Raw genomic sequence first — 16377 nt, 5'->3', positions numbered from 1 at the left:
TGGTAGGGCATCTATACATAAAATCAATGCACCTTTCTAATGGAGCATTTATTTTCCAGGTACATGATGCCTACTCACATTTGTATAGTGGCTCATACATTTCAAAGACCTTGCAAGTTATTTTATCTTCACAAAAATTCTGTGAGCTCGATAAGTCAGGACAATTGGCCCTGATAAGAAACAATCAGAGAAGTGAAACACCTTTCCTGGAAGCTGAATTTCTTCTTTCCAATCCATTCCCCTGACCTTACATCATACTACCTGTAAAGGCCCATATCTATAAAATGGTAAACTTGATTAGTTTGTTGGGAACAAAACTATCATAACAGTTTTTATTCCATGTAGTGTTTCTAATATAAAAACTGATTACTTCTGTATCAGAAACTGGCTCTGAACACACACACACACACACACACACACAATCTAAGATTTTACTAACTAAGCAGACTAAGCAAATTTACTGGCCTAAATCAGAACAAGAACTTCCTTGGCAATATTATGTAATTCTGGGCTTCTTTACTGCTATTCCATTGAAGGTAGCTTGTCATAGCAATCACCCTAGAAAACTGAAATTGTATTTTCGTGCTTGAGACTCGGTGTGTAAAAATGATAAAAGCACTGTTTTTGAGATTAGAGACAAAAGAGGTCAGCTTCCTGAATTTCTTTACTCCTGACACAAGACTGACTTCTGATTTTTCTATTTTAGGCTAAGCTCTAGCAAAGCCCAAGCCTTGCACTCCTAGATAAGCTTTTGTGCAATATCATAATAGTGTGAGTTACTGCTGACCCAGCCGTCACTCTTGTTCTTTCTAGTATTTCTTCCACTCTTGCTGATGCCATTATGAAAAATAGTGCTGGCACAGTCTTAAAGTCACTTATTATCCTCTTATCTGTGGGGCTAACTTATTCTTAAAATTTTGTTTGCAAAGAAGATATTAATGATATATAGAGGAGCAATTTGTTTATAGTTTCTTCTCATTGGTTTTTTGAATTTAGTATATTGAGGTACTCTACCAACTAAATAAAGCTACTACAAAGCAAAAGCAATCAGAGATCAGAATGTATTTATAATCTTTATGATCCGAACATAAAGAGACATCATAATAAGACCTGCACATCCTCACTATTGCCTAATTAATTATAATGGAGTTTATTCTTTCATTTATTAGTTTAATAAGGTGAGCCTTCTATATCACTGTACTTATACCATCATTAATTCTCATTTCTTAATTATAAAATACAGATTTATAAGAAATAAAATCTTGGATCTTACCACCTCAAGGTTTTTATACTTTCAGTTCATGGTCTGTATTCTACTAAGAACAAAGTCCCAGGTGGATTATTTATACTTTATGTTCATTTTCAATACATCTTATAAATATGTTCTCCAGAAGGCCTACATTTATAACTTAACTGATAAAAATGATGAAAGAACACAAAAAATCATTCAGAGACAAATTCCAGTATAAAGACATTGAAACTTGGGATATATTGCCATGCTAACGCCATCAAAAGCTGTCAGCTTCCAGCCCATGTATAATTCTGTTGATTACTTTTTAATCCAAGATGTATTTTTCATAATGATGAATAGAAGGGATTTTACAATAGATAGCTGAATGAACTTTAAAAAAAGCTTACCTATATGAGTAGCATGTCACTTGTAATAAGGTCATTTTTTTAATATTGAAACATAATGAAATTATAAATCAGTAATAATCCACAGCATAATGAAAATTAAATGAAAATTTTAAACAAAGTTGGTTGAAAGTCATCTAAAAATCAAAAGATATTTTGGGGAATTTGGGGAATATTTTCAATATCCTTAAACATTTCAGTTTTAAAATTTCACATTTGTTAAAAGAATACTTTAAATAATTAATATCGTACAGCATTGGTGATTTTTCTTCAAAGTTCTTTAAAGGCATTTTCACTTATTTCCACTGCCATGATAAAGCAGTTTCAGTAAGATTTTTAGAATCGTGTCATATATGCAGACACATCTAGATACAGAGGGCTAAGTAAAAGGATCTCATTGTTTGAGGAAATGACCCATGTTGCTTTTACAAAATGAGGACAACACTGCATGAACATAATGAAAACATATCAATTTGATATTACTGTTATCACGGTTCCTCTGTGAGATATGTAAGATCACATTTTTTTATGCAGTAGAAGTTGGCTGAATTGATGGTAGAGAAGTTATTTCATGACTTACAGACACCTTCATATTTCATCTTGGTTTTACTCTTCAAATCATAATCATGATTATAACAGATAATTAGGTAATCACTTACTATTAATACTTTAAACATCAAAAAAGAGCAGTGCAAAATAAATACATGTTATTGCTATGCTATATCGCAGGTGAGATATGAGTGTCTGGAAGCTGACAAATGTTAGTATTTGGCAATTTTTACAGAGTCACTTAAAATTCAAGTTCCAAAACAGCATATGCCCTGAGTTTCATTTAATAATAACACAGTCACTTATTGATTAATAAAAACATATATAAAATGAAAACCTTATATTAAAAGACACATAAAAACCACACCTTCCCTCCACTTTTTCTTTTAGGATGTTCTAGAAACATCACTGCTTAAGGGACAACAAATCCGACTTCAGGTTCAGACAGACAGATATATTCTTAGAGTACAGGTACCACGTGCATAACTCCTCATGAAGTTAATGACATCTTACTAAGTCATTTGATCCTAGAGTACATCTACAGCCATAATATATTTTATAAATAAGCAAATATTTTAGCTAATTTTTAGTCACAATGAAGAAATATTAAAGTCTCATTTTTGAATATATTGAAATACTGTATACACAAAATATTACTTATGAATTACTGTTACCTTCTCAATCTTAAAGAATTTTCCTTTGTTCTCAAATGCAGCAATCTAAGATATTTCTAGAAGAAAAGCTATACCATTTTGAAATCAATTTACAACCAACCAAACTCTATTCAGTTCTAATAAATAAAACAGAACTTTTTTGGAATACTTCAAATTTAAGTTAAATTTAAATTTCGGTTACTTTTCCTTTATTGGACATGTGATTTTCCAGATGGCATTTTCAGTCACCTCTAATGATAACATAAGCTCTGTAACACGAGACCAACCTTTCACTAGAAGTCCAAACAACTAAAAAAAGTGCACCTACCATGTTCCAGCCAGGGTAGAGGTAGTCCGTGCCAACAAATTCAAAGTAGTGAGCAAAACCTTCCTTCAGCCACACATCTTCCCACCATACTGGAGTCACGAGGTCACCAAACCACTGCAATTGAAAAATGAATGAGCATCAGATAAAATCAAATTTTTTTTATCTAAAATCAGAATTATTTTATCTAAAATTAAATGTATTAAACTATGACTATCATAAATGGAATTCATTCCCCAACAGATTTTGTGATCTTAAAATGTATTATGGCTAGACAATTGATTTGTTCAAATACTTGGTGACACTAGGTTTTGGTTTTTGTTTTTGTTTTTGTTTTTATAAATGCTTTCAGGGAAGAACAAAAATATAATGACCAAGGAATACAAAAAGAATATTTAACCCGGAGAAGAAAGGACTCAGGAGAAAAAAACTGATTACAGCTATTTTCAAATATTTGGAGACCTGGTACACAGAAGAGGAAGACACTTGTGTCTTGTGGCCCTACAAGGAACAAATAAGAACTAGTGGATGGAAATCAGGATTGGTAGATGTCTGCTAAAAATATAGGAGACCCTCTAACAGAATGAGATGGCCAAAGATGGAAAGTACTGCCGCAAGTGGTGAGCTACTCATCACAGGAGGTATGGAAGCATTGCCTTCCAACAGCACAGACAACTCAAAGAAGACATTGGCTGACTGAAGGAACTGAAGGCTTTCATGATGCTCCACACCTGACTCTCCATGATCTTGTGATAATAAGGGCCTGGACCAAAAATAAATCTCTAAAATCCCTTCATGAAAAATAATGTCTTTTTTTTTTTTTTGAGAGAGAGAGATGGAGTGAGAGAAAGCTAGTTGGGGGGGAGCAGAGGGACAGGGAGAGAGCAAATCTTAAGCAGTCTCCACACCCAGCACGGAGCTGGACACAGGGCTCGATCTCAAGACTCTGAGATCATGACCTGAGCTGAAATCAAGAGTTGGATGCTTAACCAACCAAGCCACCAAGGTGTCCCAATAATGTTGTCATTGTTAATTGGTGTTTTAATTAGATCATGATGTCCCACTCTGACATTCTTGCTTAGTTTGGCAAAAAGTTAAAGACATTCTTTTTTTCATTAAAAATAAAAACAAAAACATTATTGCCTAGAGTGATCCTAAAGACTTTGTGTGTGATGATGAAAAGTCAGGAAATGTCCCTTCTTGTGTAGCTGACACTTAATTGTGGAGGCAAGGGCAATGAGGTGAGATATAAAATAAAAAACATAAAAGCAAATGAACAACACAATTCCAGATCCAATAAAATGTGATAGGAATGGGGAAAAAGCCACTTTAGATTGTCAAAAGCAAAAATGCTCTCTCTAAGCAGGTGACATTTGAGCTCAGACTTTAACGATAAGAAGGAGCCAGCCATGAGAAAACCTTGGGAACAAGATTCCAGGCAGATGTAAGCAACACTTAGTGTGAAGACCTTAAGTGGGAATGAGATATTTAAGAAATGGAAGGAGAAGGCAGACACTATCAGATCAGGTATAGCTTTAGGAGCTCCAGTGAAGAGCTTAGTGACTGAGCGTTTCAATATTAATAATAAAGTATCAGTTACTCAAGAGGATTGAAATACAAATAAGAGATAACTCTACGTTGATGACCATAAAATAAATGATATTTAAAATCATTTTTATTCTTAATCAAAAATGCATGTTTCTCCTTTAAATTGAAAGCCTGTCTTAAAAATCATGACAATGCCTAGGTGGGAGAGAGGGTAATGTAGAAAATAATTTGGTAATGAGAGTGGAAATTCTGTTTCTCCCAGCTTCTGGACCCTTTTCTCATGGTTAGTAGCCTGGACTACCAAGTTCTAACAAGAAAGTAACATATAATATGGAACAAATGAAATCCGGTTCTAGGAACAAAGATAACATCATCAGTGTGCTCTTATTTCAACAGAACTATACAAGTAACCTGTTTTTAGGAATCTGCAAAAAGGAAACTGCTTATGCCTTGAAGAATTACTATGTTTCACTGGAAAACATCCTCTTTAGCACAGTGGAGGAATCCTGATTATCTGTGCAATGGATCCCCTTACGTCTGAGGCAAGAGACACATGCCTGACCTGGCAAGCATGACAGGTACAAACATCATGCAGGTTTACTTGCAGAAGGCTGGCATTGAGGGAAATGGCCGTATGGCCTGAACCAATTTATCATTATGTCAGTATTCATGTATTAGCATTTAGCACTTCACTTTCTTTGGCTGACAGCATTTTCCACATAGTTCCTTCTTGAGTTTTTCTAGCTTTTTAAAAAGGTTTTGGGTTTATAACAAATAGAAGCCATACAGTATCACAATGAGATTTCCAGTGGTTTAACTTAAAGCTATCCATACTCACCAGGACAGGTATTGCTTTCCATTTGCATGAATATTTATTTTCAGTTTTGTCTTTTTTTTTATAACTAGAATCAAGATTCAAGTAAGCATTGCAAAATCTCTGTAATACCTTCCACTCATTGTAAGAAAATGCATAGAATCAAAATGAAATTAATTTTATCTCTGCTTCACTACAAAGTTGGCTAATTTACATATGAATTTCTAAACATGCCAAGACAAAAAAATATCAATCACTGGAGAACAAAGAGTCTATGGCTGAGTTAGTGAAAGACTTCCTAAGTGTCTCTGTGATGGGCAAAAGGGAATAACAAATTGATTTCAGCAAAAGCAAATTTTGACACGTACACAAAACTCAGCTGCATCTTTCAGCAATGCAATAAATCACTGCCATCATTGCACTTACCATATATACACACCAATAATCACAAGGAAATAAAGCAAGGTTGACAAGGACCTGGGACTGGATAGGGTCTCTGAAGAGGCTGCAGTGCCATCTCACTCCTCAACTAAACTGAATGACAGTTGTTTATTCAATATCATCAGTGGGTTTGCTTTTGTTTGTGCTGTCATCTGAGAAAAATGACATATCATCCAAAAAGAACTACACAGTACTCTCTATATAATTAAAACTTAATTGGGAGGAAAATAATTTAGCTCCTAATCTAAGTATCTGAAATCATTCTGCATTCTCAACAGTTTGCAATTATACTTACACCCAATCCTTTTTCTCATACCTGGTGACATATCTCATGAACAATGACCATGGTGACATCCAGTAAATAAGAAATAGATGAAACACTGGGATCCAGCAGTATTCTTTGCTCCACAAAAATACTTAGTCCCCAGTTCTCCATAGCAGCGTACGGGTGCTTAGGCACAGCTAAAAGATCTAGAAACAGGATAAAACAATTCCAGAGGCTTTAACAAACATACCAGATTCTAAATTCACACCCTAAAAAAGTCCAGAAATCCTAATGAAAAGGAATATTTGCTCTTTCTCAGTAATTTTTTTTTTTCTAAATTAAACTACCTGCCATTTCTACATGACAGCAGAAATATAGGCTATCACTGTACACGCTGGCCATATCCATTCATCTCCGTTCATTTTCAGACCAGGTGCTGGAGGAGGCTGGAAGTATCGGCACCATTATTGATGGGCCCACCCTAATAAGTTTCAGGAAGTCAAGGAAACCAAATGCAGCAGAAATCTACAGAGTCAAAGGCATTGTGCCTTCTAATGAAAACATATTCAGCTCAATGCAGTGAATACTGTACTCTTCCTTTTACCTCAAATGTTTTCGAGGGAAAACATTTTCTATATCAGTTTAAAAGTATGACATGTCATTTTTCTAACTGCACAGATTCTCCTGTATTTTTTGAGTTCTGTTAAAAATAAAATGTTGCATGCAAATATAACTTAGAGACAAAACTATAATAGTGGAAACTGGCATAAGGGCTACTGAGGGAGCCCGCAGGCTTTGGTTCTGGTCCTGCCCTCCACCATTAACTAGATATATGACCTCGGTAAATCACTTAATTTCTCAGGACCACAATTCCCTCACCTATAAAATAAGGTTATTGGCCTTCATTATCTCTAAAATCCCTTCCACCTCCAAAAATCTATGATTAGATGATATTAAGATGTGTGCTTATTTTAAAAGGCTGTAGAGGTATTATCAACTTCTGGTTAAGGTGACACAATAAGTTCATGCTTTGATGTACTCCCTCGGCTCCAAACACATAGCAGTGATAAATAAAATATTAAAAGGGAAAACTAAAAAATATATCCAGGCTTGAAAATAAACCTCTTCGTGGATCAGAAATGGTACAGAAATGCAAAGCAGCGATTGCATGTGAAGCCACAGTCCTGCTGCGTTCTGGCTCCAGGGGCAAGCAGTGGCCGCTGGGGACTGGCTCCAGCAGGATCCGCCGGAGCCAAAGGGACCTAAGCCAAGCTGACTGCATGATGCCAGGGGTTGAGACAGCGCATGCGTGTTCACAAGGGCTGTACACAGCTGCCGCTCGTTGCTTCTTGGGAAAGCTAGGAAGTGGCAGAGTTAGGATTCGAACCCAGGCAGCCTGATTCCAGTGCCTTGCTCTTAAGCACAATGACGTAATGTTTTCAGTCTCTGACGCAAAAGTTCCATTTCCCAATAACCCCAGAGTACCCACCTAGGATGCCAAGAAAAAAATGGTATGAGAATGTTTGCTATAGTATTGTTTTTAAGAGTGAAAGGGGAGGGGCACCTGCGTCGCTCTTTTGGTTAAGGCTAAGCGGCTGCCTTCAGCTCAGGTCATGATCCCGGAGTCCTGGGATCGAGCCCTGCATCGGGCTCCCTGCTCAGCGGGAAGCCTGCTTCTCCCTCTCCCTCTGCCCCCTGCTCTCCCGCTCATGCTCCTCTCTCAAATAAATAAAATCTTAAAAAAAAAAAAAAAAAAAAGAGTGAAAAGGGAAAACCAAATGCCTTTCACCAAGATAGTGGGCAAAGAAACTATAAAATAGTTAAAATAAAGGAATACTACACAGCAATTGAAATACACAATCTTACCCCTAGATTCTTATACTATATAAATCAATATGGATAATCTGAAAAACATAATGTTGACGGAACAAGATGTAAAATGACCCCTACCATATACTACTTAAAATAAGCAGAATAATACCATATGTTATAAATGGACACTCACACATGCACACACATACCCAGACAGATAGTAGCAGTAAAATGCACATGCAATCACACATGTATAGGAATGATGAACACCAAATTCAGAATCATGATTGCTTCAGTTCAGAACGGGCAGAAAGGGGATGAGGGACAGTCTTTCAGGTTCGTGGACCCCATTTCAGCATGGGGTTGGGGAGGATTTCCACACCACCAAGCAATTCTTGGACACTGGAGAATATGAGAATTCAACTCAGTTCTGCCACTATCTACCTGGAGATAGCATCAGATTCCACAAGTTAAGGGTTCAGTCCTACAAGACCGTCCTGTACCCCCACTTAAGATGCCAGTAACAAGCCCGGGTTGCTATCTGTACTTCTGACTGACTGGCTATAAGTCAGAGGTTCCCATGATCTCCTCCTTAGGTTTGATTAATTTGCTAGAGAGGTACACAGAACTCAGAGAAACATTTTTACTTACTAGATTACCAGTTTATTACAAAAGGATGTAACTCAGGAACAACCTGATGGAAGCGATGCCTTGGGCAAGATACTGACAAAGGGTTTGAAGCTTCCACGCCCTCTTAGAGTGCACCATTCTCCCCAAATCTCTCTGTTCACTACCAGGGAGGCTCTCTGAACTCCATCCCTTGGGGTTTTTACACAGACTTTGTTACATAGACATAATTGATTTAATCTTGGCCATTGACAATGGACCTCAATCTCTAGCCCTTTTCCCCTCCCAGGAGGAGGCGGCCAGAGGGTAGGACTGAACGTTCCAACTCGCTAATTATATGATTGGCTGGCTCCACAGCGATCAGATCTGCCCCTACCCTTAGGTGTGTCCCAAAAGTCACTTCATTAACATAACAAAGACACTAACATTAACTAACATTAACATAACACAGACTCTCAAACCCTTAGGAAATTCCAAGGGTTTTGGAAGCTCTAAGGCAAAAACCCATGTAGAACACCAGTATTTGAGAAATATTTATCAAATATATATGAAAAATACATATTTGGTCATTCAGATGACCAGATAGATATTTCTTATAAATCACAGTACTACAGATGGTCACAAAAGGGATTTCAAATCTGTCTTTAATATTAATTTTTTTAAAGCAGGTGATGGATACATGGATATTATGTATAATATTATTGTTTCTTTTCTGTATGCTTTACATATTTCATAATAAGAAAAAGAATAAAATGGTCAGCAGTCTTATAATATGGTTGACTGTCATGTATTCATCATTTCAACAAACATCTTCTCATCACTTCCTGTGTCCGTAAGTCTGAGATGTATAATAAAATAAATTGATATGATCCCTATATCCACTACATTTTAATCTAAGAATGGGGACATGAGAACATAATACAAGAAATAAAGAATAAAAAGTGCTGGGAAAGAGAAAGAAAACGTCTGGCTGGAGAAGTTCTTGAAAGAGTTATTATTTGAGCTGGACATCAAAAGCAAATAGGATTTCAACAGGCAGTCAGAGGTACTATCTGCATTCATTGACACAAGCATTTATTTAACATCTCCTTTGCTCAATATAGGAATTGTCCTGTCCTTTGAGCTCTCCTTGCCCCCTGTTCTAATGGCACTTATATTCATATGTGGGTGTGTGCAGGAGGAGGAGATCAATCAGCAAATAGTAAATGAATGAAAGAAATTCAGTGAACAATAAGTTCTACAAAGAAAATACAACAGAGTAAGACAGTGATTGACGGATGGGGTTGGTGCAGTGTGGTCCACGCAGGTCTGCTAAAGTAATCACATTTCACCTGAGGCGTGAATAATGTTTGAGGCCAGCTATCCAAAGACTTGTCGAAGTGTCGGGCGCCTGGGTGGCTCAGTTGGTTAAGCGACTGCCTTCGGCTCAGTTCATGATCCTGGAGTCCCAGGATCGAGTCCTGCATCGGGCTCCCTGCTCGGCAGGGAGTCTGCTTCTCCCTGTGACCCTCCTCCCTCTCATGCTCTCTGTCTCTCATTCTCTCTCTCTCAAATAAATAAATAAAATCTTTAAAAAAAAAAAAAAGACTTGTCGAAGTGTGTTCTAAAAAGGGACAACAAATGCAAAGGTCCTAAGGAAGAAATGAGATGGGAAATGAGATGAGTATATTGGACAAACAGAAAGAAGGTCAGTGTGGCTGAAGGAGAACAAATTGCAAATACATCACAAGAAGACATTCTTCTATTTAAGATTTTAATTTGAGACCTTCCCTAAATATGACCAAACTAGGCAACAGACCCTCTCTGTGCCAACTCTGCCTGCCACCATCAGATGGCAACAGCAGTAACCCATCTGGGATCATGTACTTGAAGGGACACGTGAACTTAGGAACAATCCTTTGGAACCAAGCCTGTTGTAAACAGAGGCACTTCTGTATGCTGGAGTTCTCCAAGAGTTGAGAGTAGTCAGGTCCCCACAAGTAAGTGAGCAGAGCAGGCCACACACTGGAATTTGGATTGGCTCAACTGGCACGAGAGAGAAGATTCCTGACTTGAGCCAGATGGAGACTCTAGGAATTTGTAATAAATGGGAAGGTACACTTAGGCGGCTGTCATCAGACAGCAAAAGCCGAACTAGCAGCATGAGCAGTACAGCGAGGGGTCAGTTAAAGGTTGGTGCCAAAGAAACCACTAATGGTGACCTAAACCTACTGGTTTCCAGACTTCCGAGAGCACAGATGTCAGGCCTGGGTAATAAGGCTAAACATCCACCACACAAGAACTCTTGAGCAAATGGAGCTAGACTCAGTAAAAAGTGATGGAGAACAGAGTAAAGCACAGAAGCATCAGTAATAGGAGACAGCTTCTCAGACACAGAAAGGTTTTACAATAGATATAGGGAACCATGTCTATGGATAGCAGAAGGGGGAAAAAGTGGAACTAGAAAAATTAGATTATGCTACTATCCACATAATAACCTTGTAACAAAATACCAACGAAACTTGGATTTTGTTCTAACAACTACTGAGAGATATTTTAACTGGGCTTCTCTGCTCTATGCCTTTATAACTTAAAGACTCTTAGTATTTTTATATTTGTATAGTTTTATATTTTAAGAATACTTTTGGGGCACCTGCGTGGCTGAGCGTCTGACTCGTGATTTTGGCTCAGGTCATGATCTCGTGGGTCGTGGGATCGAGCCCTGAGTCAGGCTCTCCAGTCAACGAGGAGTCTGCTTCAGTTTCTCTCCCTCTGCCCCTTCTCCCACTTGTTCACGCACTCTCTCTCTCTCAAATAAATAGATAAATCTTAAGAAAAAAAAGAATTCTTTCATGAAGCATATATCCGTATAAACACTGAGACACAAATATTCTTAACAGTTTTACTTCCAATAGCCAAAAACTAGAAATAAATCAAATGTCTATCAGCAGGTGAATGTGGTATATCAACAAAATTCTATTCAGCAATAAGAAGAAATGAACTATCAATACATGTAGCAAAGTTGAATCCTGGAATAGCTAAAAAGGAAGAATATATATATATGTACAGTATGAATCATGCATTTATATGAAATTCTAGAAAATGCAAACTAACCTACAGTGTCAAAAAGCAGATCAGTGGTCTCCTGGAGACAAAAATGGGAGGTGTTAAAAGATTGCAACAGGAAAATTTTAGGGGTGAAGGATATGCTCATTAGGGTGATGATTTCATGGGTGTATACATAACTTAAAAAATCAAACTGTACACTTTAAATGTGTGCAGTTACTGAACTTACTATACCTCAATGAAGCTGGTAAGTTGAAATGTTCTTTTGCTTAACTTTGAAGTTGTTAAGATTTATTCAGAATGAATCAGGTTATTTTAATTTTTGCAAAAATAAATTTGTCATGAGGCTACATCCATTAAAATGTGCAACCATTCTCTTTAATATGCCTTGAAAACAGAAGAAAATTCCAATGTTTCAGAATCTAATTTACTTGGAAATTCAAAGAAAATCCTGGATAAAATTATGCATAATACTGTTTCCAATTAATTACTACAGTTTTAAAAACTATAGACAGATAGCAAATATTCGTATAATTCTAGTGAATGCAATTACATACATTAACATAAAAACCTGACTTTCTCTACTTGATCCCTTCAATGCATTATAATTTGCCTTCTACCTTTAACACTGTGTCAAAACAGCTCTTGCTAACTAAAATCACAAAATCTCATTTGTTTGATATTGCTGAGAATTATCATACTGTCTGTTGATCAGGATCTGTCATAACAGGGTATCGATGTTCCTCCTCCACTTCTGAGATTAGCCTATCTTATTTTTGTTGCTTGTTTGTTTTGTTTTTATTTCGTCATCCTGACTTTTGAAAATCAAAGTTCCTAGTATTTCCATCTGTGAGTTGTTTTGTGTGTGTTTGTTTTTTATTTTTAACTCATTTTACTAGTTTTTTTTGAGTGTTCTTACCCACTCCAATGTCATCTGTCACCTCCCACATGCCTGGAAGCTCTCTTTGAGCTCCAGAAGAAAATATGGAAGCATCTTTGTGGTAGACATTTATTTGATAGCTCCCCAGTGTACGATTCCTTCTGGAATAGATCCCTCCCATTAATCTGGCTTAAACCTAAAGATAACCTTGCAACTTCCTCTTTTGCACTCTGAAGTAGTCAATAACCATGAAAAATGTCCTACTACCCTGACAACACTATGCTAAGAGGAACACTGAAACTATGTGGAAAGGTCCAAAGAATCACCAAACAGGGTCTAATAATACATACAAACCGAAATAGTCTCCAGTATGAGTGGCAATGTTCTGATGCATAACTTTGTAAATATCTCTCTAATGTACTCTACATTATTAAATAACCACGAGCAAAAAAAGTGTGCGATACCAGTCCTCCCTATGCCGCGATCAGGCTCTGGGCTCACAGATCACTGTCGGTTGTCATCTAGAATAAGATATATGGGCCCTAGTGCTGGGCACATCCAAGCCCTGGCTCTAAGGTGAGAGTCTAGTGTCCTTCAGCTCAGATACTTTCTGCCACAATATCAAGTTCACACTCCATGTTCTAAGAGTAAAAGTAAAGGAGATATCATTTGAAACATGACCTCTAGCTACTTGTCCATTGTCTTGCTCTCCCTTGACACTTTCCCTTTTGCCTAAGCCAGACTCCCTAAAGTCCTGGCTCTCCTCAGCAATATTTCTTCACCAGCCAATTCTGCCTTCCACTGTCCATACCGAAACTTGTCAATTCATTTTGCATTTGCCATCCATTATTTATCTAAATATTCTGAGAGCAGTAAGAGAGTCCCGGGTAAGATCAGAAGTCACAATGACCCAGATTTCAAACTTTAGCCTGAACAAGGATAGAAAGTCCTGGAAGATAAAAGGTTAAATACCAAAGAAAGAAGTTTGACCCCCTGCAACTCAAGAGCATCACCTCAGCGGCCAATCCCTCCAGACCTGAGCAGAAGACAGAGCTGGTGCCAAGCCTGGAGTATGACCAGAGGAGTGGCTCTTTCCTTACAGAACAGTATTGGTCCCTGGTTGGGTGTGTGATTTTCTGCTCAAAAAATCTAAAATGCCAGACATTAATCCTCGAAGTTTTGGTCTCACAATAGGGAAAAATCCATAAGACTTTCTCATGGGAGTAACTAATCTTTCTTATTTTCCCTGTATGTGAGTATATTTTCTCCATTCATCCAGTCATTCACAAAGTCTGTTGAGTCCTTACTCTGCCTCCGGAGAGGAGTCTGACAATGACCTGGCTCCCATGGAGCTCACATTCCAGCTTTGGGGCCAGAGGACCGTTTCAGGGGGACAGGTAAGGAGCCAAAAAATACTCAGATAAATAAATAAAACAATAAGAGATTAGGATTGGGACTGTAATGAAAATAACACAGGGGATGTTAAAGAATATGGGGTTGTGGGGATGATACTTCCTGGTCAGAGTGAGTGACCAGGAAAAGCCTCTCTGGGGGGATAGTATCTAAGCTAAAACCCCAACCCAACTGAACTTTACCTCCATAAAGGCAGGTCATTTTTTATTTCAATCGCTGCATTTCTAGAGTCTAGCACAGTGCCAAGAACATGGCTGATGTCCAAGAATTTATCGCAAAATAAATGAATAGTTTTCCTTGTGATGACATTCGTGCTGAATATAGCTTACAACTGGTTTTGCTGGTTTTACAAGCCAGACAGGTACATAACCATTACCAATACTCATCTAAGAAAGAGCATTAAATTCTGCAATTCTGGTCAGCAGGCCTAGGGTTCTCTGCCATGTGAAGTATTCTGCTGCTTCTTTAAACTCCACCAAGGAGCACTCAGAGGCACTCCCTCCAGATTCACAGAACCATTCTGAACTCTGCCCTGGTCCTTCCACCCAAATCCATCTTGCTCTCAAAAAACCAACTTCTGACCTAACTCTTCCTTCTGTGTCCTGCCTCATATCACCCTTTAAATTGTACCCCCAACACTGTCCTCCATGCTCTACCCTAGCAGTATCTCAACACAACCCAAGTTCTCTTTCCAACTCTTGCTGCCTAGGCCTTCTTGGCAGAAGATAGCGAACATAACAGTTAAACGTTGGAGCTTTGGAGTCCACACTGTCTGGGATCCAAACCCAGGTCCAACGCTTCCTAGCCGGAGGACTTGGAACACATGGCTCAATCTCTCCCAGTTTCCATTTCCTCATGGATAAAATGGGGATATTAATGGTACCTTCCCTGCAGGTTGTCGTGCAGATTAAATGAGATGGTCCACGTAAAGCACTTAGTCTTAAGTACAAAACATGATAAATCAATGCTATCACTAGTTGGGATCTTTCCAGTTCAGCCTCACCTTGGGGAATTGAATGCATCACAGGCTTTAGCTTAGAAGAGGAGGAATTTTATCTTTGAACAAAGATAGGCTACATCAGGCATCTTAATTTCTGAATTGAGGTTTTATGCTAGGATGGAAAGCCATACCTACAAATGAGCAAACAAAAGAGACTACATCATAGGACATTGACATATATAGGGATGCTGAGTAAGTTTTAAAGGTATAGCAGGTAAAAACAAATGTTATATTTTGATTATGCCATGACCAGCGCTTGCTCAAGATACTATATACGTATGCATTTATGCTTAAGAATAAAAAATAAAACTTGCCCTGACAATTACCATATGTGGCTAGTAGAAATAGAAGTTGCATTTGAAATAGTAACATGAACAAGATAAAATTCACAGAAGTTACCTATTACCGGTATTTATAAAATGAGAACCAACTTTTTTTCTTCCTTCCAAGTGCAAATTCTGAAGTTTTGTTTTGTTATTTGTTTTTTTACTCACAAACTGGTTAGGTTCTGAACGGCTGTTTTTAAGTTCATTTGACAAAGAGGAGTTGAAGCTTTGCCCCTCCCTGGGTACACTTCCACCAAATTTAAGAGTGAATCAGTCTTTCAAAGCTTAAAACAAAACACACTTTCTCCTGATGGACTTTCTATTGGGACGTCTTTCTATCAAAAAAAGGCTAGTTTCAGCTACACCTTTTGGCCTATAACAGAATTTTCATCAGTACCACTTGTATTCACAAGCTTAGCATTTAAGTTCTCAAATTCCTAGCATTCTCCCAAAGAAGCATTAGGCCATAATACGCAGTCTGTGTTTTTGCTGATCCTCCTGCCACATATTCAAAAGATTTTTTTTTTTTCATTTCTGCAATCACTTTTTTTGACACTTACTGATTACTGTCAGTTGCAAAGGAGGAATGTGTTTCATGTGTTGCCTAATTTCCTTTTCCCTTGAAAAAGAATTTCTATGCCAAAGGACTTATCCTATATGCACAAGGAATATTTGTCATTTTCTCACCCATTTAATTTTTTAAATTAGCTCTACTTCAATTTCCATCATCATATTTTGCATCTTCTCCAAGCACTTTCCAAACTCATGGTCTCTGCTTTAATGGGCATGATTAGGCATAAACATTGAACACACACTGAATGACCCCGATCTTCATCGGTTGGTAACAGGCCAAATTGACTAATACTTGTTATATAACAAAGACTTGCTGTTACCTAAGAGAATGTAGGTTGAAAGTAAAGGTTGCTCTCTATTAAGGTTTCATTTATGATGCATTTTCATTTATTCCTAAAATACCGACTCATTACCTAGTACGGGCCAGACTGATCTGGACACTGGATATAAACCTTGAACAATAAAGATGAA

At 37.6% G+C, this 16377-nt stretch overlaps 1 protein-coding gene across 1 annotated transcript in view; it reads right to left on the bottom strand.

Moving 5' to 3' along the window:
- Positions 1-16377, bottom strand: part of TRHDE (thyrotropin releasing hormone degrading enzyme) — a 367225-nt gene that overhangs the window by 173218 nt on the left and 177630 nt on the right. The window contains exons 4-5 of the mRNA XM_078076295.1: positions 6282-6436; positions 3166-3279 (exon numbers count right to left, since the gene is read on the bottom strand). Of these exons, the coding sequence (XP_077932421.1) occupies positions 3166-3279; positions 6282-6436 (269 nt within the window). The remainder of the gene's footprint in view (positions 1-3165; positions 3280-6281; positions 6437-16377) is intronic.

This window comes from Halichoerus grypus, chromosome 6 (assembly GCF_964656455.1).
Source record: "Halichoerus grypus chromosome 6, mHalGry1.hap1.1, whole genome shotgun sequence".
Lineage (NCBI taxonomy): Eukaryota > Metazoa > Chordata > Mammalia > Carnivora > Phocidae > Halichoerus > Halichoerus grypus.
Note: the sequence above shows the minus strand (reverse complement) of the source record. Positions and strands in the feature narration are given on the sequence as shown.